At 47.0% G+C, this 21,968-nt stretch overlaps 1 protein-coding gene and 1 long non-coding RNA gene across 5 annotated transcripts in view; one reads left to right on the forward strand and one right to left on the reverse strand.

Annotated features, from left to right (window-relative positions):
* Positions 1-21,968, forward strand: part of Gfra2 (GDNF family receptor alpha 2) — a 93,966-nt gene that overhangs the window by 34,299 nt on the left and 37,699 nt on the right. The window contains exon 4 of the mRNA XM_021181643.3: positions 1,512-1,866. Coding sequence (XP_021037302.1) covers positions 1,512-1,866 — 355 coding nt within the window. The remainder of the gene's footprint in view (positions 1-1,511; positions 1,867-21,968) is intronic.
* On the reverse strand, positions 4,394-19,005 carry LOC110309174 (uncharacterized). Of its 4 annotated transcripts, none has more exons than XR_002379669.2 (4): positions 18,945-19,005; positions 18,168-18,366; positions 17,737-17,874; positions 4,394-4,561 (listed from the first exon to the last, which is right to left on the reverse strand). It is a non-coding gene; the product is annotated as an uncharacterized LOC110309174 (long non-coding RNA). The 4 variants fall into 4 exon arrangements; XR_002379670.2 differs by having other exon boundaries at positions 18,061-18,366; XR_015044680.1 differs by having other exon boundaries at positions 17,737-18,366.

Genomic DNA, 21,968 nt, shown 5'->3' on the forward strand with positions numbered 1-21,968 from the left:
TAAGGAAACTGAGACAAAAAAAAAAGTTTGTCCACACACCTAATGAGTAGCTGAGCCAGGACTTTGAAAGCAGGCTCAATTCTACAAAGCCTAGTCCTTGGCCTGGTTCTGGTTCTGTCTCTTGTTTTCTTCTCTGGAGTGGTCAGCTCTTTAGTTGGGGCTTCTTCTTAGTACTTTTGATATACAGCATGGCACCCAGCAGAGGACTGCACAGAGCTGGCAATCTATAGATGTTTAATGAACAAGTAATCCGAGGACCAGGGACTGCATATGGAGTCACCAGGGATAGCCATGGAGGGGTCATAGTGTCTACAAGTCTGGCTTTGATTCTTCTGCACTCCATGGCTGGTTCTTGTATTTAGAGAGATACACAGGGAGGACTGAACATGGCCGGGGGTGTGGGAAGGAAGAGATCACCTCTGGCCTGGGCTGATTGTTCTCCCTAGCATATGATGGTGCTGCGTACCCGGCTTCTGTCTCTAGTGTTCTGTCAGTGTTCTGGATGACTGTGGCAGTGCCGGGTCTTGTCCAGAATTCACTTTTTAAAAAAAATCTGTAAAATACAGGTTAGGTTGGATGATCACCTACCTGGCTCCCCAGAAGATCTCAGCTGGGCATGCACAGATTGGAGCCCTACCCTTCCCTATGCCCATTATCAGAGGGACAAGAGAATCTGTCTAGGTGGGAACTGGTTGCCTATGGAGTCAGATGGTGTCTGTGATAGGTATCACCGTGGTACAGCTAAGATCTGTGGGGTTGGGACAGCACTGTAGAGGTACCTTGTGATTCCTACTGTGTACCTCAGACAGTGCCTCACAAATCCAAAACACCAGCCTGTCTGCCTCCATGGTTGGTCGTCCATCCAGCAGGGTCAGAGTTCAACTTGGGGTAGCCTTCCCTTCACACTTAGAGGACTATGCTTCCCTTTCAGTGGCAGTGGCAGTGGCAGTGGCAGGTATATCCCCTTTGGATACAGAAGAACAGTTTTGGTGGTTACAGGGGTGGGGGAGCATCCTTGTTGACAACACTCAATGATGAATGTTCCTCACTCCAAATGCCAGGGGTGCCACTTCCCCGAAGTCCTGCTGAATTGCCGGGGGACAAGTGACAGGGGCTCCAAGTTATGTGACTCGGAGCCAGACACATTTTTTCTTTACCTTCATCCTCCATACAGGTCCATGACACCTGCTTCCATGTTTTTGAAGCAAACAGCCACTTCCAAGTGTATGAAGCTGAGTTTAGTTTAAGATTCTGGATCCAGAGTCTCCTTCTGAATCACTCCTTGTCCTTGCCACGAACCCCTTGCCTGTAACTCTCATGTACGTTGGGCATATAATCAACATCTTCAGTGGTCCCAGCAGTCATCTGTTCTTGGCAGTGATCCTTATCCCAAGACAAGGAAACCGAGGCGCAGAGTGGGCATATAGGAGCATACCAGCCTTGAGTGGTCACACATGTCCACTCCCTGTGTCCATGTGTATCTTTGACTCGTGTTCCCCTTTGCCTTCCAGGGACAGGGGCAGACCCGGTGGTCAGTGCCAAGAGCAACCACTGCCTGGATGCCGCCAAGGCCTGCAACCTGAACGACAACTGCAAGAAGCTCCGCTCCTCCTACATCTCCATCTGCAACCGTGAGATCTCTCCCACCGAACGCTGCAACCGCCGCAAGTGCCACAAGGCCCTGCGCCAGTTCTTCGACCGTGTGCCCAGCGAGTATACCTACCGCATGCTCTTCTGCTCCTGTCAGGACCAGGCATGCGCCGAGCGTCGCCGGCAAACCATCCTGCCCAGCTGTTCCTATGAGGACAAGGAGAAGCCCAACTGCTTGGACCTGCGCAGCCTGTGTCGTACAGACCACTTGTGCCGGTAAGAGCTGCTGAAGCTACGGATGCTGTGGGGGTGCTCATGTGGTTGGCTTATGTTACAAGGTCCCTTGGATTATGACCACAAGTGAGCCCAGCAGAAGGTGCTGAAAGGGTTAACATTGATTGATAATGGGCAAAATAATTCCATTTACCCGTCCATTTATAGTGCATGCATCTATCTGTCCCTCACCCAGTCATTCCATTCAGAATGGGTTTATTATTTATCTACTGTGCCCAGCTTTATGCTAAGCAATTCAAGGGAAGACAAAACAGAGTACCCAAGGATCTTACAATTTCAAATCTGTGATTTCTAACAGGAGGAAAGGACTGTCAGAGGTTTTTGTTCCAATTTTAAGGGAGGTCTGTGCCTTTGTCCCATCAGAGGGATGTGACCTGAGAGCCAGTTCATTGCTTGCTGAGTGCAAGGCCAAGCTAGTGTTGAGTGAGGACTAGGTTCTGGAGTCTGCCAGTGCTAGGTTCAAATCCTGACTTTGACACTTACAAGCTGTGTATCTTTAAGGAGATGTGGACCCAGTTCAGGGGAACATGGCTGGGGCTTCCAGAAAAGGGAGAACAGGGGAGGGCCATGTGCCTGAGGAAGACCTGAGGGAGGTCACTGAGTTGATGGAGGCTTGAGAACCGAGGAGAGGGTTCAGGCCTGAGTCACTCAGGAGAGGCTTGAGGGAGAGTTTGGGCTTATGGGAAATTCAGCAATTGGTGAGAGAGGGCTGTTGGAGAAGGGGTGATTGCAGATGTCTCATTGTCTACTGTGTTCTGGGCACTGTTCTGAAGGCTTTAGGCTTGTAATCCAGTAACCCTACAGAAAGTCTCTGGTGTAGGCATTGCTGCCATTTTTGAAGGGAAGGAAACAGACTGAGGAAGAAAGACTCTTGCCCTAGGTCATATGACACAGGCATGTTAGAGCTGTGATTGTTATTGGACTCCTTCTTGCTACTTTGGCTGTTAAAGTGTGCGGCCTGAATGACAGCAGGCATATCACCTTAGACTAAGGTAGTGGCTGTAGGGATAAGGTGGATTGTCTCATTAGAGGTGGTAAGAAGACTTGCCTCTGTACCTCTTCCTGCTTTCAGAATGTGCCCATGGGGAATACTCAACAACACACTAATTGGATGGCTGTGTGGTTGGCAATTGCTTGTTTCCTAGTTGAATAATGATGAGACATTGTAATTATCCTGTGGGGATGGTGTTGTAAATGCAGTGTTTGAGGGACCAGGGTGACCATTACCTTCTAGTCCTGGCAGCATCTGGGGTGTTTCCACTGATGACTACTGAACTCAGTCATGAAGCTGGATAGAAGAGATGGATATAGGTGTTCTTGGGTGCTTGGTCATGATTAAAGCCCAGTCATGTAATGAGGAGGGTTAATGGGGCTCAGGAAGGAGTCCAGGCTGGAGGTGCCCTCTGACTGGAGCATCCTCAATGGTCAGTAGAAAAGTGGAGCTATTGGTATGGGGAGCAGGCTTGACTCTACAGGGAACACCCATGCATACCCAAGAGAGGGACAAAGAATACAGCAGAAGACAGGGAGGCTGAGGAAGTTACAGGAAAATGAGGAAGCAGTGACTCAGAATCCAGAAGGAAGGGGGTTCAAGAGGGTGGAATCTGCCAAGCCAAGGGCCTCAGATTGTGTGCATGCATGTGTCTGTGTATGTTGAAAGTCAAATGCTGTGGCTCAGGCTTGGTGAAGAGCTAGAAGAAGAGGCACTGGGTCCAAACTGTTTTATTCAGAAGGCAGAGGGCTGAAGCCAGAGTCTTCAGGAGGATATAGGATGGAAGAGAGTTTCTTTTGGACCCCGGAGATCTGGGCCAGTGTACAGCTGGAACGGGAGGCTCTACTTTTGTTTGGTTTGGAAAACAAGCTTTCACAGTGTTTAGAGAAGGGATTGAACCATAGAGCTGGCTGTAGGCTTGGGGAAAGCCTTGTGAAGAAATGGACTTTTTGCATCTGCTTTTAAAAAAAGCATGCATTTACATACAACCAATGAAAGCAATTTGAAATAGGCCTGTGCCTACTACAATAGAGGGGTTGGCAGTGGCAACTGAGAGCCCTTGAAGGCAGGAGCTAGCAAAAACCTTCACTGCATAGGCTGGCAGAGCTCTGAACATGGGCTCTGAGCTTCCTGGTGATTTGGATTATGGGGGAGTTGGATGGACCATAGAATTCCTAAAACACCATGGAAGAGAGCATGCTAATTCTTGAGTGGAGACATAGTCTCCCCTGTGGGCTAAATGCTAACCTAAGCTTGCCAGACTCCGACATACACAACAACTTTTAACAATAGAGCTGATGAAGAGCAGAGCCTTGAAAGAGCTGGTCAGAGCAGCATGAGTCCAGGCTCGGGATCCTGTGCTTACAGGTGTGCCAGGTACATCCACAATACCAGCAGGCTGTAGTGTTCCTATGCAGGTAGGTGTTTAGGGTCAAGCTACTCAGATGTCTCAAGTTAGGAGTCCCCAGCAGACAAATGCCATTGTGCCCACTTACCAGTTTGCTTGCTTGTTTGTTTGTTTATTTTTGAGGAAGGATGGATATCCACACGATATTTGGTTCCAGTGGCTGAAGTCATGTGTGACTGGAGTGTTTTAGTGGCTCCAAACAAAACCAAAAGATTGATTGTTTATTTTTCTGGAGACGGGGCATCCATGATCAGGAGAATTCTGTGGGAAACATCACACTGTGGAGTCAGAACAGATGTTTACATTAGGCATTGTGAAGGTCCAGATGGAGGACTCTGAGGAATGAAAGACTGACCAAGAAAATGAGCCGCTTGCATTGGGATGTGGACTTCAAGGACCACTATCTATAGGGATCCATAGACAACACTGCATCAAAATTATTGACTTAGGGGTCATGGCCTGATTTGTCAGGCTTCGGGTAGGAAGTTCATCTTGCCCCCAAGATGAGGTTATGTGAGTTCCCTTTTCCAACCAGGATGTTTCTCGAGCCTGCCTTTGTCTGTCCCATCACCATCTCCTCTAGTATGCAGATGTCACATGGACTCCCAGAGAAAGAAGGGAAGGAATGAGGAAAAAAACCCCTGCATCTTAGATGAGTCTGACAGTGCAGTTGGGGGGATGTCAGAGTACAGTCAATTTCCCTGCATGGGACTTGGCCCTCAAGTCAGAGCTTTATGTGTGCGGGGAAGCTCTGAGAAGAACTCAGAGACAGAGATGTGGAATGACAGGCAGGTGGTAGATGGCGTGCACTCCAAGTTGGAGACCTGTGTGTGGTCTTCTGACTAGCTATCCAGTGGGCTCTGTCTTTTCCTGGGCTCTTGGTTTCTACGCCAATCAAACAAAGACACTTATTCATGACATCTCTTGGGATCTTATCTCATTGCCTGGATCTGTGGGCTAGAGTCTTTCCAGTTGGTTTCCAGGCTCCTGGGACCAGTCTCAAGGGCTTTCGACCCATGGTCTTCCCAGGATGGGCCTAGAAGGAAAGGGGGCACTATCTTCTATCTAGCTCCCACAGATCTGACCCCTGACCCACTGCCCAGCAGTCCCTGGTAGTCCTGTCGGTGCCAATCTCAGCTCTGTGAGGTTAAAGATGGCTTGAAAGGGCATCTGGAGACCATCAAGTTGGACTTTGACTCTGCACTGTGCCCAGGCAGGCATTCTGTGCCCTTCCTCTGGCTTGGTCTTTTCCAGGCTTCTGCCTTCCAGAATGGGCACACAGGTAGAAATCTTATGAAGATAGTGGTGACAAACGTCATGGGGGGTTTGGGGCAGGAAGTGAAGACCCTCTGTTTCTTGGGTATGTTAATTAAGCTGGGTAGATGGGGACAATGGAAAACCATCTTTGGGGATTGGATCTTTGGGAGAGGGGTTTCCATCCTTAGGAATTCCCTGCAGCCTACCCTGGAGAGCCATTTCCACCATGCTCTGTTTCCGTAGCATTCAGTTCCGACTTAGCCAGTCCTGCCTCTTCTTCTGTGGAGGGGGCCCAGGTATCTTTAGACTTCTTGCTGAGTCAGAGTCTTGGACCAGGAGTTTCAGAGTGGAAGGAAGCAGCTTTGCCAAAGCCTAGGTGGCATGGCATGAGAGTTAGTCTGTTTTACCTGGGTGAGGTACAATAGATCATGCTGGGCTGTCTTGTTAAATGTCACTACCAGTGAGGCGTTTGATCTAGCATTTGGAGAAGCATTGGCTAATCAGGGCTATCTGCTAGCTTGACCTTGAACTCATTGGATATGCTTCAGAATCCTCCTGCTGCTCTTCTGACCTGGGTAGGTGGACCTTCTGTGAGTCGAAACTTCCCGCTATACTCATAGTCTATCTGACTGGCATGTCTTCCTTAAGACTTCAGGCTCTGCTTTTGTCCCATTCCCACCCTAGGCCTCAGGGCTGTGGACTTAAGCTAACTGAAGATCTGAGGATGAGCAGGGAAGACATTTCCTTTAGAAGCATCTGATAGGGAGCCTAGAGAGCTGGGAGCTTTCTGGAACAGGTCTGTGGAATCTGACTGGATTGTCTCCAGGTTCCAGTGGGTCATGAGCTACTTTTACATTTTCAAACACAACTGTTTATATCTTCTCAGCTTGCATCCAATAGATGCATGCCTGTGTGCATGCATTTGTGGGTGTGTGCATGCACTTGTGTGTGTGTGAGTGCATGTGTGTGCATGTGCGTGGGTTTGTGTGTGTGCGTGTGTATGTGTGTGAGTGGTGTGTATGTGTATGTGTGCATGGTATGGTGGCTGTGTGTGTGTGTGTGTGTGTGTGTGTGTGTGTGTGTTGTAGTGGCTGTGAAGTTGTGGGGAGAACAACTGCTGTTTTACTAACTATCTCTGGCTGGCTGCATTTGGAAATGGCTCCTGGAGTTCTTTGTTCCTCCTGGTCTGCCAACAGACTATAAATAACCTCTTGCTGGACCCATGCCATCTACAGAGCTGTGATTTAACCTCTGGGTGCTGAGGATGTACACAAATAGACTCCAGCCTGGGGCTATCCCAGTAGTCCTGGGCCACTCGTGCTGTGGTTGCTGTCTTTGTCCTAAAGGAGAAGCTGGCTGGGGTAAGGAGTGGAGGGACATAGCCTCCTTCTCTCAGTCTGTCTTGAACTGGGGTTTGAGTGTTGACCTCTCAGCATGTGCATCTCTTTGACTCTGTAGGATTTGTTGGCTGGTGTTCTCAGCAGACCACCTCTAAACAATAATAAAAGACTTATTTCCAAAGTGATCAAGAGGCTAAGGACTTCCAAACTTTTACTTTTTTTTTTTTTTTTTTTTAAAGAAGCCCTTGTGTATCTTGATGTGATATACCAAGTTTTGGGTGCACATTTTAGAGAGAACCTTACTGTGTTCATTACATTCTGGAAAGGTTCTTGGGTCTCCTAATGCTTAAGAATCTCTGTCTTCTCTGGTAACACCATCAATTCCCTGGGGATGGACTCCGAGTTTCTCCCTTGATATGATAGTACAGCGAGCTGTTACTGACTAGCAATGTCTGCCACTGGCCTGGGAAGTTACGATAGGTCTTGGCTGGAACCCAGTCAGTCGTTCTTAAGGCAATCAGTTGCCTCTAGAAGGGAGAACGGGGGTCTTGTGAACAGTCTATGTTCACTTTATTATACTCTGTTGATCATCTATGTGGACCTGGCATTGTGTTAGCGTTGGAGAGCTCATGACCAGGGAACCGGAGGTCTTTGGAGTCGCATGGAGCCACTGTATTGGCTGACTCTGCAGAGACAGTGGGGACCTTCATCCTTAGATGAAGGCATTTCTCACTAGGCTTTTCTGGAAGCCCCTGTTTTTTGCTGCTACCACATAGGTCCACTCTGGTGGTACTGGAGAGCACCCCTCTTAGGGAAGGTGGGATCTAGCCTCCTTTGAGGGCCTTTCTGGCCTGGATCAGAGAAAGGCTTCACTGCTGAGATTCCTGAGGAGGGAGGAGCTGTAGGCCCACAGTGTGTGTGTCTCCTTTGCCCAGCAGCTTTGCTCCCACATGACCCATGTTGCTCTCATGGAGCCCCTGCTCTTCTTCATTCTGGGTCAAGGGAAGGGCTCTTCCTGGAACTTCCTCTGATGTGTTGACACAGGGAAGAAATGTTGACTATTACTTTCCAAAGGCCTGGGGATATCAACTCACAGATGCTCCAGCTTAGATACCTAGATTATGTGATAGAGTCTGTGTGACTTCCTACTGTGGCTGCTTTAGGCAGAGCAGCATTGAGGAGGGGGCGTCTTTAACCTTCCCTATCCATCCCATCCCATATTCCAGACACCTGGGCCCCACAGAACTCACACCCAGCACTGATGAGGTATGGTCCCTGGTAGGGGAAGGCTCCCACTGAAGAGCTGTGATTAAGGCCCTGCCTCATCTCTGCGGGTAGAGGAAGAGGGTCCACTTGGGGATGCTAGTGATGCAGGGAATGGGAGGATATAAGTCCATATGCTTCTCCTATTGGTGTGTGTGTGTGCGTGTGCATGTGTGTGCATGCATGTGTATGTGCCTATCTGTGTCTACACACAGTGGGTCAGACAGCCTAAGCCTTTAGCTACCTTGGCTTCAAGTTGTTTCCATTGTATCTATGATTGTTTCCACTCTCATTTGATGCGAGGAGCACCCTGCCTGGTGTTTTAGTCACTTTTGGATGCTATCAGAGTACTACAGACTACATGACTTAAACTATGCTGTTTTCTACCAGTTTGGGAAGTTGGAAGTCTCTGATCAGGATGCCAGTGTGTAACAGTCCTAGTGAGACAGTCTTCTTGGTTGTGTTCTCCTGTAGTCTCGTCCTTTCTGTGTGTGTGTGTGTCACACACACACACACACACACACACACACAGACAGAGATAGAGACAGAGAGACACACACAGAGAGAATTTTCTTTTCTCCTAGATCACTAATCCTATCACGAGCAGTGCCCACTGCTTCTAACATGACTAATCATGACTTCTAAAACTACTCATCCCCAACAGCTCCCTCTGCAAAGTGCATATTGGGGTTTAGAGTTTGCACGTCAACTCACTCTTAGCCAAGCCTGTCTCATCTGCATCACCTCTTAGCCCTCTTCTGGCAGCTGGCTCCTGGTGTGGGTTTTGTCTTGAGCTTCTCTGTATTCTTTACTTGGTACTTGGTGTTTTCTTTCTTGATAAGGATCCCCTTTTTATATCCTTATGTTACCACTGTGTCAGTTTACTTACTTAATGAGTGTGTGTGGTGCCCCTACTCTGTCCCAGGCACTAGACACGGTGCTCGACACTGGAGGTACCTTGGCGATCACAGTAGGGATGACCTCACCTCCTTGGGACAGTCTGATGGAGGAGACAGTGGATAAGTAAGCACAGGTTTATCCAGGTTGAGCATCCCATATCTGGAAATCTGAATTGCCAGATGCTCCATAATTGAGACCTCTCTGAATAGCAATGTAACTCTACAAGCAGAACATTCCATCCTTGACCTCAGGAGATGGGCTGCAGTCCAAACATAAGTGTGCTAAAAATACTACACAAAATATCTCCAGTATGTCAGTTTAACATGTACATGAAACAAAAACAAATTTCCCTTTTGGACTTGAGTCCCTTCCTCATTATCTCTTAGTATTTACATGCAAATATTCTCAGATCTGAAAGCTGAGCCACTTCTGGTCCCAGGAATTTTGGATAAGATATACCCAACCTTAATAGTATACTTACAGTGAGCAGGGTGATAAGTGGATAAGGTAGGTAGGGAGATTTTAGAGATGGGTTTGGGAGTGTGATGGAGACACTCTGAGATGACTCAAGGGGTACATCTATGCATTGGCATGGAGCCACTTTTTCAGTTGGGTAAGATCCTGGGTTGATCAGGAATTCTATTTGGGACACAGTAATACTTTGGTGTTTCAGGACGGCTCTGGTACCTGAGTGGGTTTGTAAATTTTTGGGGTGGTGGTGGTGGGTGTCATTAGCAGGGTGGTGGTATTTAAACTGAGGGATGATGAGTTCTTCCTGAGAACACTCTGGTGGGAGAAGAGGAACCAAGGATATGGTTGGAAATATGGTTCTAATATTTCCATCGGTGAGGCTTATGGGGATATGACTGCATTTTAAGTTGAAGAGCACACGTGTTACAATTTGGACTCTGGTTCAACCCCACCTGGCTCTTGATATGGTCATCAATGCCTTTACCTCTCCAGCTCTAGGCCCAAGTCATTCAACTGTGGAAGACATCCATGTCTGAGTCACGGCTTTAGGAGCAGTGTAGGAGTCAGTCTCTACTTTTCAGCTCTTCTAGTCTTCCACAAGGAGGCATTTAGTGCTTTATTGAAGGGGTTTGAGGGGTGTTTGGGGCTCCTGTGATGGAATTTTCTCCAAGGACTCCCCTGTGCCCAACATCGGGGGCTTTGCCTTACTGTTCAGTAGAGTTGAGGTAGCCTTCACCTCATGAGTACTGTGAGCCCTATGGTCCTTGAGCTACATGCTGGCTTCATGGCCTGTCAGTTGCTTTCACATAGTCATGATGTAAATACTTGACAGAAACAGGAGAATGATTTCTTTGGCTCATGGTCCACCAATGTGAGGATGGCATGACAGACTAGTTCATGGCAGTAGAAACATGTGGCACAGGCTGCTTACCTCATGGTAATCCAAGAAGCAGAGTGTGGCAGGAACCAGGGAATATAATATTACCCTCAAAGGCCTACCCCACGTGACCCAGAGCCTCCCAAAATAACACTAGCAATTGGTGAAAAAGCTTAAAAAAAAACCCACAGGCCTGTGGAAGTAGTTTCAGATTCAAACCATGACAGAATCTTTTTAAGGCCCTTCTTGCAAGACTCAGAGGCCTTTCACAGTAGTGCTACTATGGAAGGTTCTGAATAGCTTAGGCTGCTACTGCCTACTGAGAAATGGGGACTCTATATGAGTCTATATGAGTCCCCATTCGTATGGCTGCTCATATAGAGAGGTTTGCAATACCCTCCCCCATCCTGCCCCATCAGGTCTTCCTGAGCCAGTGAGTCCTTCTTTCTGTCCTTGGGGGCTGGACTTTGGGCACCAAGATGTGTTTCAGAAAAGAATCAGGAAGCTGTATCATGAGTGGGTCAGACAGCCCTGGGTCTTGATCATGAGCCACATGAGTATGCAGACATTTCTTTTTATACTAATTGAAGAGTCTCTGTTCGTAAGTACAGTGGCTTGGTAGCCCATTTAGGAAATGGATTTGAGGATTTAGATTTCTCTCTGAGTATTCAAAGGTGCCACCAGGCTTGTTAGGGCTGTAGGTGGAAGGCTAGCCCTCACAGCTGGCAGGGTCACTAGAGAAGCCCTCTTGGAAGTAATTTATCACCTTAGCTTGAAGGAGAAGTAGTTTTGTATTCTGAGGTGACCCTTCTGTTTCTTGCAGAGGGAATGTATCATAGAGGTCTATTGCAGAAGAGGCAAGGGGACCAGCTGATCCCAGCCCATCTGTACTTTGCTAGCAAGTTTGATTTTCTCTGGAAGACATTGAGGAGTCATGAAGTAGTTAAGCAGGAGGGCAACATGACCTGAACTGCTATTTTAGAAAGATGCTGCTGTGGATAAAATAGTTGGAGGCTGGAGACATAGAGTCCAATAGGAGGCCTTACTGTAGTGGGCTTGTGACATGGGAAAGGCAGGTTGTTGAACAAGGAGAAACTGGTCATAGGGATGACATGGGGTCCTTTGAGGGCCAGTTTCTGAGGACTCACTGGAGGCAGACAGTAAAAGGGAATCCAGGAGGCCATCAAGGTCTCTAGTATGACAGTTGACTGGCCGGTCAAGCCTTGAGAATGGAAGAAGAGAAAAAGGAGTTTGCTAAGAGATGGCGCAGGGCAGGGAGGGTGTTTAGGTCTCAGAGCTGTTGTTTGAAAACCTTTGAATGTGCAAGTGTCAATGTCAAATACAAAAGGTATTTGTTATCTGGGAGTTCAGTGGAGAGGCAAGCGCTTGGGTGGAGATGGTGGGATTAAGGGAAATAACTCATGAAAGGCCGTGAGCAGCAGCTTGGCGCATGGGCATGTAGAGAACATGAGCTCCTTCAAAGAGCTCTAAGCTCATTTGGGGAGGCAGGGCTAACCCTGTGAACCAGCAGCCATGAAGAGGAGACCTGGTTTAATTAAGAGTTGTGAGGATTAAACTGCATGCTGCAGGCAAGCCCTGGAGAGCCAAAGAGGGCGGGTGCTGAGGAGAGTGGGTCCAATAGCAGGGACAGGAAGGAGGGAGGCTGCCTTATGGTAGAGGCTTCAGCGAGAGAGGGCCTTCATTTGGAAGAAGGGCGTGGCTAGTGTGCGCATGTGTGCATGTATATATATGTGTGTGTGTGTGTTCGCGCGTGCATGTGTGAGAAATGAAAATAGGTAGCTTTTTTGCTGTTCAGTTCGTCTTCAGAGATGCAGATGCCCCTCTCGGTTTTAGATGACGGACTGTGGGGTCAGAGGTATGTTTTAGTCCTTTCCAAGGTAGTCTGTAAGACTCCCATCTCCTGTCTTTCTGGGCAGTGGCAAGGAGCCAGCTGTGTGTCCCAGTGTGATGCCTGTTTCTCCCCTCTCACCTATTTTTTTTCTGTTTAATTCTCAAAAGGAGATTCAGTTAGCTTTTTCTTTTTTTTAAAAAAAGTACTATGAATTCATTGTAAGGAATGATTGAAAACTGGGTGTGGTGGCTCACGTCTGTAAATCCAGCTCTTAAAGTGGTGGAGGCAGGAGGATCAAGAGTTCCAGGCCAGGTAGTGTGGACTATCTAGAGATCTTGTCTCAAAACCAAAAATAACAAGTAGACAAACAAACAACAGAAACAATATCATCATCATTATCATCATCATCAACATCATCATCATCATCATCCTCGTGAAAGATCATTCAGGCCAGACACAGGTATAAATTATCCTTAATACAAATGCCCTGAAATAAACTTTGGATGCCACTTTGGGAGAATGTACACTCAGACTATTCTTAAAAGGATGTTCATACATTAAAAAAGAAAAATGATGTCACGTGTGCTGTTCTGTAAGCTATTTTGTGTTCTCTAAATATGTGGTCCACATTTTCCCTAGTCAGTACAGTATGCTGTTTTTCCCGTGTGAACTGTATCTCCATGAATGGCTTTCACAGCTTGCCTGTCTCCTTGTTTGTACACTGCTAGCATCTAAGGGATGTGTATCTGGGTTAGACAGTAGGGGACAGCCATATTCTAGGTCCTCTGGGGAGAGAGGATGCTCAGAATATCCTCAGAGAATTCTTGGGACTGGTGTGCTATTTTCCCTAGGTGAAGGGGAGCTGTGAGTCAGAATTAAGCAGCTGCTATTGTCACTACAGCAGGCAGGAGGTTTTCCTGTTTGTTGCTGGGACTGCTCTCTGCTCAGTGGTCATTACAGAGGGCAGAGCTTGCTTCCCTCTGACTACCCCAGTGCTCTACCAGGACTGGTCTGAGCATCTTTAGGAAAAGCCTTGAAGATATGGGCACAGGGGAAAAATTCCTGAATAGAACAGTAATGGCTTGTGCTGTAAGATCGAGAATTGACAAGTGGGACCTCATGAAACTACAAAGCTTCTGCAAGGCTAAAGACACCATCAATAAGACAAAAAAACCACCAACAGATTGGGAAAGGATCTTCACCTATCCTAAATCAGATAAGGGACTAATATCCAATATATATAAAGAACTCAAGAAGGTGGACTCCAGAAAGTCAAATAACCCCATTAAAAAATGGGGCTCAGAACTGAACAAAGAATTCTCACCTGAGGAATACCGAATGGCAGAGAAACACCTGAAAAAATGTTCAACATCCTTAATCATCAGGGAAATGCAAATCAAAACAACCCTGAGATTCCACCTCACACCAGTCAGAATGGCTAAGATCAAAAATTCAGGTGACAGCAGATGCTGGCGAGGATGTGGAGAAAGAGGAACACTCCTCCATTGTTGGTGGGATTGCAAGCTTGTACAACCACTCTGGAAATCAGTCTGGCGGTTCCTCAGAAAATTGGACATAGTACTACTGGAGGATCCAGCAATACCTCTCCTGGGCATATATCCAGAAGATGTCCCAACCGGTAAAAAGGACACATGCTCCACTATGTTCATAGCAGCCCTATTTATAATAGCCAGAAGCTGGAAAGAACCCGGATGTCCCTCAACAGAGGAATGGATACAGAAATTATGGTACATTTACACAATGGAGTACTACTCAGCTATTAAAAAGAATGAATTTATGAAATTCCTAGCCAAATGGATGGACCTGGAGGGCATCATCTTGAGTGAAATAACACAATCACAAAAGAACTCACACATTATGTATTCACTGATAAGTGGATATTAGCCCAAAACTTAGGATACCCAAGATATAAGATACAATTTGCTAAACGCATGAAACTCAAGAAGAATGAAGACCAAAGTGTGGACACTGTGCACCTTCTTAGAATTGGGAACAAAACACCCAGGGAAGGAGTTACAGAGACAAAGTTCGTAGCTGTGATGAAAGGATGGACCATTTAGAGACTGCCGTATCCATCCCATAATCAGCTTCTAAACGCTGACACCATTGCATACACTAGCAAGATTTTGCTGAAAGGACCCAAATATAGCTGTCTCTTGTGAGATGATGCCGGGGCCTAGCAAACACAGGAGTGGATGTTCACAGTCAGCTATTGGATGTATCACAGGGCTCCCAATGGAGAAGCTAGAGAAAGTACCCAAGGAGCTAAAGGGATCTGCAACCCTATTGTTGGAACAACATGATGTACTAATCAGAACCCCGGAGCTCTTGTCTCTAGCTGCATATGTATCGAAAGATGGCCTAGTCGGCCATCAATGGAAAGAGAGGCCCATTGGACTTGCAAACTTTATATGCCCCAATATAGGGGAATGCCAGGGCCAAAAGAATGGGAATGGGTGGGTAGGGAAGTGGGGGGCGCTATGGGGGACTTTTGGGATAGCATTGGAAATATAATTGAGGAAAATATGTAATAAAAATATTAAAAATAAAAAATAAAAGAAAGATGCGGAGACCTTCTTAGCCATCATCCCGAAACTTTAGGAGAGATGATGCCGAAAGCAGAATAGTTTAGAAATATAATATCTCTGTGTTGATATCACTAAATCACCAACTGGCTAGCTATGTCAGAAAAGGGGCTGTTGAGAGACATAGTAAAAGATATGAGAGCATGTTGATTACTGAGTCTCTGAGGGCTGAGGTATACACCTTTTTGGCTCTGTTTCCTTAAGGATTTTGCTTTTCTGTGGGTGTCTTATTTATTTTATAATAATAATAATGATGATGATGATGCCTTTTGAATGTCTCACTTTGCAACCCAAGCTAACCTGGAATATACTTTGTGGTCCAGGTGTGCCTTGAACTCATGGCACTACTCCTGCTTCAGCTCTCCAAGTGTTAAAATTATGGTTCTGAAGTCCCTGTGACCCTCACCCCCCATCACCTACATAGGGGGAATTTCAAATGAGTAAGGATGATTGCCTGTTTTGGGGACAATTTGAAATCCCCAAGACACCAACAAGTAGTAGGCACCAAGTGTGATAAGTCCTGAGCCTGGAAGGCTCCAGGCAAGAGCTGCAGTTATTAAACTATGGCTTCCCCTTTCCCGTGCCCCATCCCTTCCCGTACCCTCCTTGCTCCCTCTCAAAACTCATGGTGTCTTTTTCTTTAATGTACACACACACACACATACACACACGTCTAAATACACAAATAGAACTTGCTCAGTCCATTAATATTACGTGTGTGTGCATTATTTCAATTCTGCCCCTTTGGTATTTTATAATCAGCCAGGTGGCACAGACCTGAGGAAGGCAGTTTCCCCCACTCTCTCAACATTGCTCCTTAGCCCGTATTTCTTTGCGTACGGGTGATATCTCATGCCTTTCCCCTCTTCCCTGTTAGCATGTCTATTGATGTTATCATTGTTTGGTTTTTGCCTAGGCAGCCATATTGTTGAGGTATGAATGGAGCTTTCCCGTCATTTCTAGGAGCTACATTCCCACTGCAGATTTCTTGGTCCTCTGGCTCTTAAAATCTTTCTGCCCCATTTTCTGCTATGTTCCCCGAGCCTTAGGTGTAGAAGTTGTGCTGCAGCTGTGTGTCCCCGGGGGCCGTGTACCTCACAAGCATTTGTTTTAGGCTCTTGGAATAGTTGTGGTTTTCTGTAGTGATCTCCTGTTGTGAAGAGACGTTTCTCTTATGAGAGGTGAGAGCTACACTTCTCTATGGGTGTGAGGATATGGATTAGGATGCAGTTATGGATTATGCTGGTTTAGTGTAGTGGGTGGGGTAGGTTTTACTTTCAGCTCCATGGCTTCACCAACCCCAGGAGCTGGCTGTTTTCTAGTCCAAGGCATGATTTCCCTCCTACTGAGTGGCTCTTAAGTGTAATTACAGAGCTGTTGGTCTCTGCCAAGTTACGAGTGCCATCACTGTACCCTAAGGGTTGTCAGGCTTCACTGGTCATTGTTGTCGTAGGTATTATAGCTGGGAAGTGCTTATCAGTTGCTATCCCCCCTAGGAAGCTTATGTAGCATCTTCCAAATTACAGCACTCCCTTATTTTGCCCATTTCCTGTTTCAAATCTCGTGTACCCTGTTATTCTGCTCTGCAGTGCCCCACCCCCTGGGTCCCTTTGCCTTCCTGTTTCTGTGGTTACTCAGCATCCCTGCCTTCTACTTGTGTGCTGTGGATCCCAATTCTGATCCTCACCCGTGTACAGTGAGCACTCATGGAACCGACTCCCCAGATTAGGATGCTGCAGAGTTGAAGAATGTAAAGTGCCCAGCCCTACTGCTGCCCTGCAGACCCTGCTCTGTCCTAGTGGGAGTGGGAGGGGGTGCTGCAGAGGCCAGTGGGTTGGGTAGAAGAGGTCAGAGTAGAAAGGCAGGGAAAGCTTGGTGTGTGGCTACACACAGAGATCTCAAAGTGACATTTGTCTTTTAGCTGTGGACAGAAGGTCGAAGGCCAATTGGACCTCAGGTCAGCCTGAGCCAGGCATTGGGGAAACCTCTTCTTTCTCCTTTAGCCAAGTGAATCTGACAGACCTTTCCGAGTCCCCATAATACTGCTAGAAGCTAGCTAACTCATAGGGGTGCTGAAGACTGGGTGGGGAGACCTGGGGATGTTAAGGAACCCATCAGCCGGGGGTCTCCAGCCCTCAGTCCCCTTCCTTTGTCCATGGGGGCTCAGGCCTTCTTTACTCCTCACCCATTCCTCTCCCCTTTGGATCAAACTCCAGAGGTCAATGGCAGAAGGTGGGGGGGGGGGGGGAAGCAAAATGATTATGACTTTGATTTTTCCCTTCTTGTGTCGGAGCCTGGGGAGGGCGGTTGTTTTGCTTCCTGGACCTCAGTGGCGAATTCTCTGCCAGACAATCATCGCAGCGCTTTCATTGCTTTCTGATGCTCCTCTAACTGCGCAGGGTCGGCTATTAAATGGTCATCAAACCTCAGCCTCTATCCCATCAATAGTCATAAAGTTGGGGAGATAAAAGCCATCAGTTTTCCATTATAGCTGAAAGCAATACTGTGGATGGCTATTTTCTGAATGCTGCAGATAGATGTATTTTAACTAGAGCACGGTTTCCAGTGGGCCCAGCTCGGCTGTGGGCCCTGCTGGACCTGGCATAACCTGCCAGGTGCACAAAATGCAGGCATGGCTCTGCTGTTTCTTGATCAGTCTCCCCTCCACCCCACCCCCACGCCTTGGAGATTCAGATGAGTAGATCCTCAGGGTGGGGGGCGGTGGATGGAGGCCTCACAGGTGACACTATATACTCCCACTCTCTGTATTAATGAGATGTAGTGGGTAGGTGTGGAAAGTCGTGATAATGCCCAGTTGGATGGAAAACAACCTCCCCCTGTAGGATCCTGGGCTTCCGAGAGAGGCTGGGGGAGGGTACCGGCTTACCTGTGGGGAGGTTGGTGGAGCAGGTATGATCTACAGGCTGGGTCCAGTCTAGGAAGCTGGCACCTGGGATGGGAGCACCAGAGCTCCTGCAGGGTGCTTGGTGCATGGTGACTATAGTGTCCCAGACAAGCATGCCATCTGGAAATGGATTTTGCAATTACATAGTCTGGCAGTGAGCAACCATTGGCCATGTTTGTTGAATGGATTTCCACTCCCCCGCCATGCTCCAGTCCCGGGGCCTTCGAAGCAAGTTCCAGAAGAATCAGGGCCCTGGCAGCCCCTCATGCCTGCTGCTGTCTGTTTCTCCCTGAATATGTAACCCACCTCACTTTTCCTGTCTCGGGGCTCTTGCAGGTGCAGGACCCCTTATCTGGATGTCCTGCTGGTGCAGGAAGATGTGCCTAATCAGATTAGAAGTTCTTTGTGGTCACCTCCTCTTGGTGCATCTCTGTCTTTTCCAGGAAGTTGCCTTCTCTGTTTCCTGCACTGATGCGCTCGGGTCCCCTTCAGAGCTGTTCTTAGAGACTTCACAGTTGTTGAGTGTGTGGACTTTGCTCTGCAGTGCTCCGGGGACAGCTCATGTTTCCTGGTGTTTTTGACTCTCCTGCAGCTGGCTCACTCTTCTGCCTCCTGTAGGGTTGCAGACCCATATGCTGAAACTGTGGGTCTGGGTCCTGCAGGACCCTTATAGATAGGAGTCAGATTTCAATCTGTGCTTCTGGTCCTCTGGCCAGCCTCATGGGCCCCCATCCCCATCCCCGTCCCGCTATGAAACTGTCAGTATTTGTTGAGTATTCTGCCCTAGGTGGCTTCAATGTGCCATGGTTATGACAACTACTGGCATCAAATTTGCCTAGGGATAGTCCCTTCTACCTCTCCCCTAGGGAGTACCCTCAGGATCACAAGCCCCCTGTGCTGTAGTACCCTTTCATCTGTATCCTAGGGCAGTGGGACTCAGGACAATACAACCTTGAGCTTCCCGTCCCACTTGGAAGACCAGTCAGTCCACTTAGCAAGCCCTGATTATCTCTAGCTGTTGACCTGCCTTCTTGGAGTCTTCAAAAAATTATTCTTTGTTTTAGCCTTATGGACACACAAGCCTTCTAGTCTCAAAATCCTACATGCCTCCTGAAATGGCTATGTTGGGGTGGGACAGGGATGGGAAGAAAGGAAAATTGTTTTTTCCCACACTCCTCCCTCTGCTGTACCCTCAGGATGGGAAGAACCAACTGTTTTTGCCATGTTGTCTGCCCACATGGAACTCTCCTTATGGTGTCACTGAGAGCTCTGGACCAGGTGGCATGGTGGCCTGGTGGCCTATTGTGACATGGGTGTGGTGAGCACCCACGGAACTCTTCAGTACTCTGTCTCCTAAATTAGAGACCTGCAGCAGGCATCCTAAGCTTTTCCTGACGACATGGGATCATCCTGGGTGACTGGGTAAGGTGTATGGATGGTGACTGGTGTATTTGGTGCATCTGATGTCTATAGATTATTATAAACATACTATAGATTACATGTTGCATATTATAGGTTACTCTGATTATTGCCAGAGCTGGAGTTGCTCAGTTGTTTGCTTTTCTGTTGATCTATATCTTCTTTGTGCTTGTCACCATTTTTGCTAGAGGTTTTGTCACCCACTTCGTGCTACCTTCTGTCACCTTTCCCCTCTGTACATTTTCCAAGGGACAGAGAACCAGATAACAGAGGGTGTGGGAATTGAGTATACACTGGGGGCTGGAGGATTTCAGTGGAGGGAGAACCAATTTTCTTAGGAGCAAAAGATCTCTTTTAGTGAACAAGCTTCATCTTGCCTATCTAGGCGACTTCCTTGTACTTGGAAAGCTGCCAGATGAGTGACCTACAAATGTGCTGTATGGTAGAGCCCTTTTCGATTAAAAAACATATTTTATGATGACTTTGGAAAAGGGGCTAGAGAGATTCCTGGAAGACTTGTGGGAGGGAAGCAGATTTGGCCATTAAGATGGATCAGGTTAGTGGACCCCTCAGATTCCTTTCATGCCTCTGTTGGATGACATTGTCCTTAGTGTCCCCAGATGGCCAGTACTAGAATAATTTACTCTGGTCTTTGCTCACGCTCTGTGGGTCCAGGAGTCAGAGTGAGGGTAGTTTTGATCTCATTGTGTGGAATGGTGACATCAGCACAGATCATTGATGGTTGCCTTGCCAAATGATGCCTGGGCTGTTGGTGATGGTGATGATAACAACTATTCTATCCAGGATACCAGGGTGTCAAGCAGGGATGCTGCACTGTGAAACTTCCCATTACGATGGCAGAAGTGGGCAGAGGGAGGGCTGGCAGCACTGGAAGGGAAGAGGCTGGGTCAGAACTGTCGGGTCCTACCTGAGCCTAATCCTGACCATCTGAAGCCTTAAAAAATTTTTTTAAATACACTTTTATTATGTTTTTAAATAAATAAGATCATCACAGACCAAAATTAATCAGACCCGATTGACCTTCTATATAGTTAGAATAGGCTTTCTGAATGGAAATTGTGGAGGGTCATGTTAAATTTTACACTTCCAGTGTTGAATATATTTTATGTACTCTGCTATTACCCAGAACAAAAAACCCATGACAGAATTAGAACAAGAAAAACAAGCAGCTTATATTCTCTTTATAAGTCATATCCATTACCTGTATCCTGTCTTTCTTCATCTACTTACTTTTAGCCTCTCTTGGTTTGTTTTCTTCATGTTCTGCTGTACTCACATGTACATTTGTTTAACTATATAGTTATAATATTGGCTAGATTCTGAATATGTTGAGAGAGCATGCAGTTTGTTTCTTTCTGAGACTACATGGACCCACTTGACGTGATATCTTCCAAGCCTCTTAGTCCTTGTTTAACAATAGAGAATTGGAGTCAGATAGTACATATTCGGTGTCTCCTGAATAAAGACTTGCCTTATTTATGGAAATTTGGGAGGGCGAGTGAGTGAACATAGGGTCTGTATCACCCGTCTCATTTCTGTGACTAAATAGCTGGCCCCAAGCAACTTATAGGACGAGGGTTTATTTGGGTTCATGGCTTGAGAGAGCAGTGCCCACCATGGAGGGAAAGGCAAGGTGGAATCAGTCAACAGGAGGATGGGGCTCTTCACGTCTTGGTGGATCAGGACAGCGAATAAAGAGAACACTGGTGTTCAGTTGACTTTCTCCTTTCCCCTTCCTTATTCAGTCTGGAATCCCATATCAAGGGATGGCTCCACTTACCTGCAGGTTGGGTTCTTTTTCCCTCCAGTTAAATCCAGAGGTGTGTCTCCCAGGTGATTCTCAAGCCAGGCAAGTCAATGGAGATTGATGATTAATCATCTTAGGATTTGAGGAGAATCATGGGTTTAGAACTTAATAAGTTTTTTTTTCTTCCTACCCAGTCAGGTCAAAAAGTGAGGACTTCTGCATCTCATTGCCATTCTGTGTGCTTTGTGGTTCTGGGTGTTTGTGTAGGACGCTGTGGATGGTGTGTATTTGTGAGTACTGTGTGTGTGTGTGTGTCTCTGTGTGTGTATGTCTGTGTGTGTCTGTGTATGTATGTGTGTGTATTTGTGTGTCTGAGTGTGTATATGTGTGTATTTGTGTGTCTGTGTGTGTCTGTGTATGTATATGTGCGCATTTGTGAGTACTGTGTGTGTGTCTGTGTATGTATATGTGTGCTTTTGTCAGTACTGTGTGTGTCTGAGTGCATATGTGTGTGCATGTATGTATGAGTATCTTTGTGTGTATCTGTGTGTCTGTGTGTATATTTGTGTGCCTGTGTGTCTATGTGTGTCTGTGTGTGTGCATGTATGTATGTTGATGTGTATGTGTGTGTTTGTGTGTGTGTGTGTGTGTGTATGTGCTCCTGAAACACCAAGGGAGACATGAATATGGGGACAGTGCTTCAGGGGACAAACTGGGGAAAAGACTTCTTACTCAGCTTTAATGCAGGCTCTTGTCTTTCTCTCTCTGACTCAAGTGCAGGGCAGAACTGCAAAGGAGACCTTGGCTTGGCTACTTCCCTTCTGGACATAGCTTCTTCATTCATGGGGTGAGGGACTGGGCTAACTGATCCCATATGTCCCATTTTAGCTGAAACACTGAGGACCCCAGGAAACTCCTTTGTACCCCATCTGTCTTGGGCTGGGGCTGTATCTGCTGCTCCTCCTTTTCTCTAGACTTTCTGGAGGTAACTTAATCATGAAAGATAACCTTTCTAGGGTATCCTCGG

The sequence above is a fragment of the Mus caroli genome, unplaced genomic scaffold (assembly GCF_978045245.1).
Source record: "Mus caroli unplaced genomic scaffold, Mus_caroli_1 scaffold_12, whole genome shotgun sequence".
In the NCBI taxonomy this organism is placed as follows: Eukaryota; Metazoa; Chordata; class Mammalia; order Rodentia; family Muridae; genus Mus; species Mus caroli.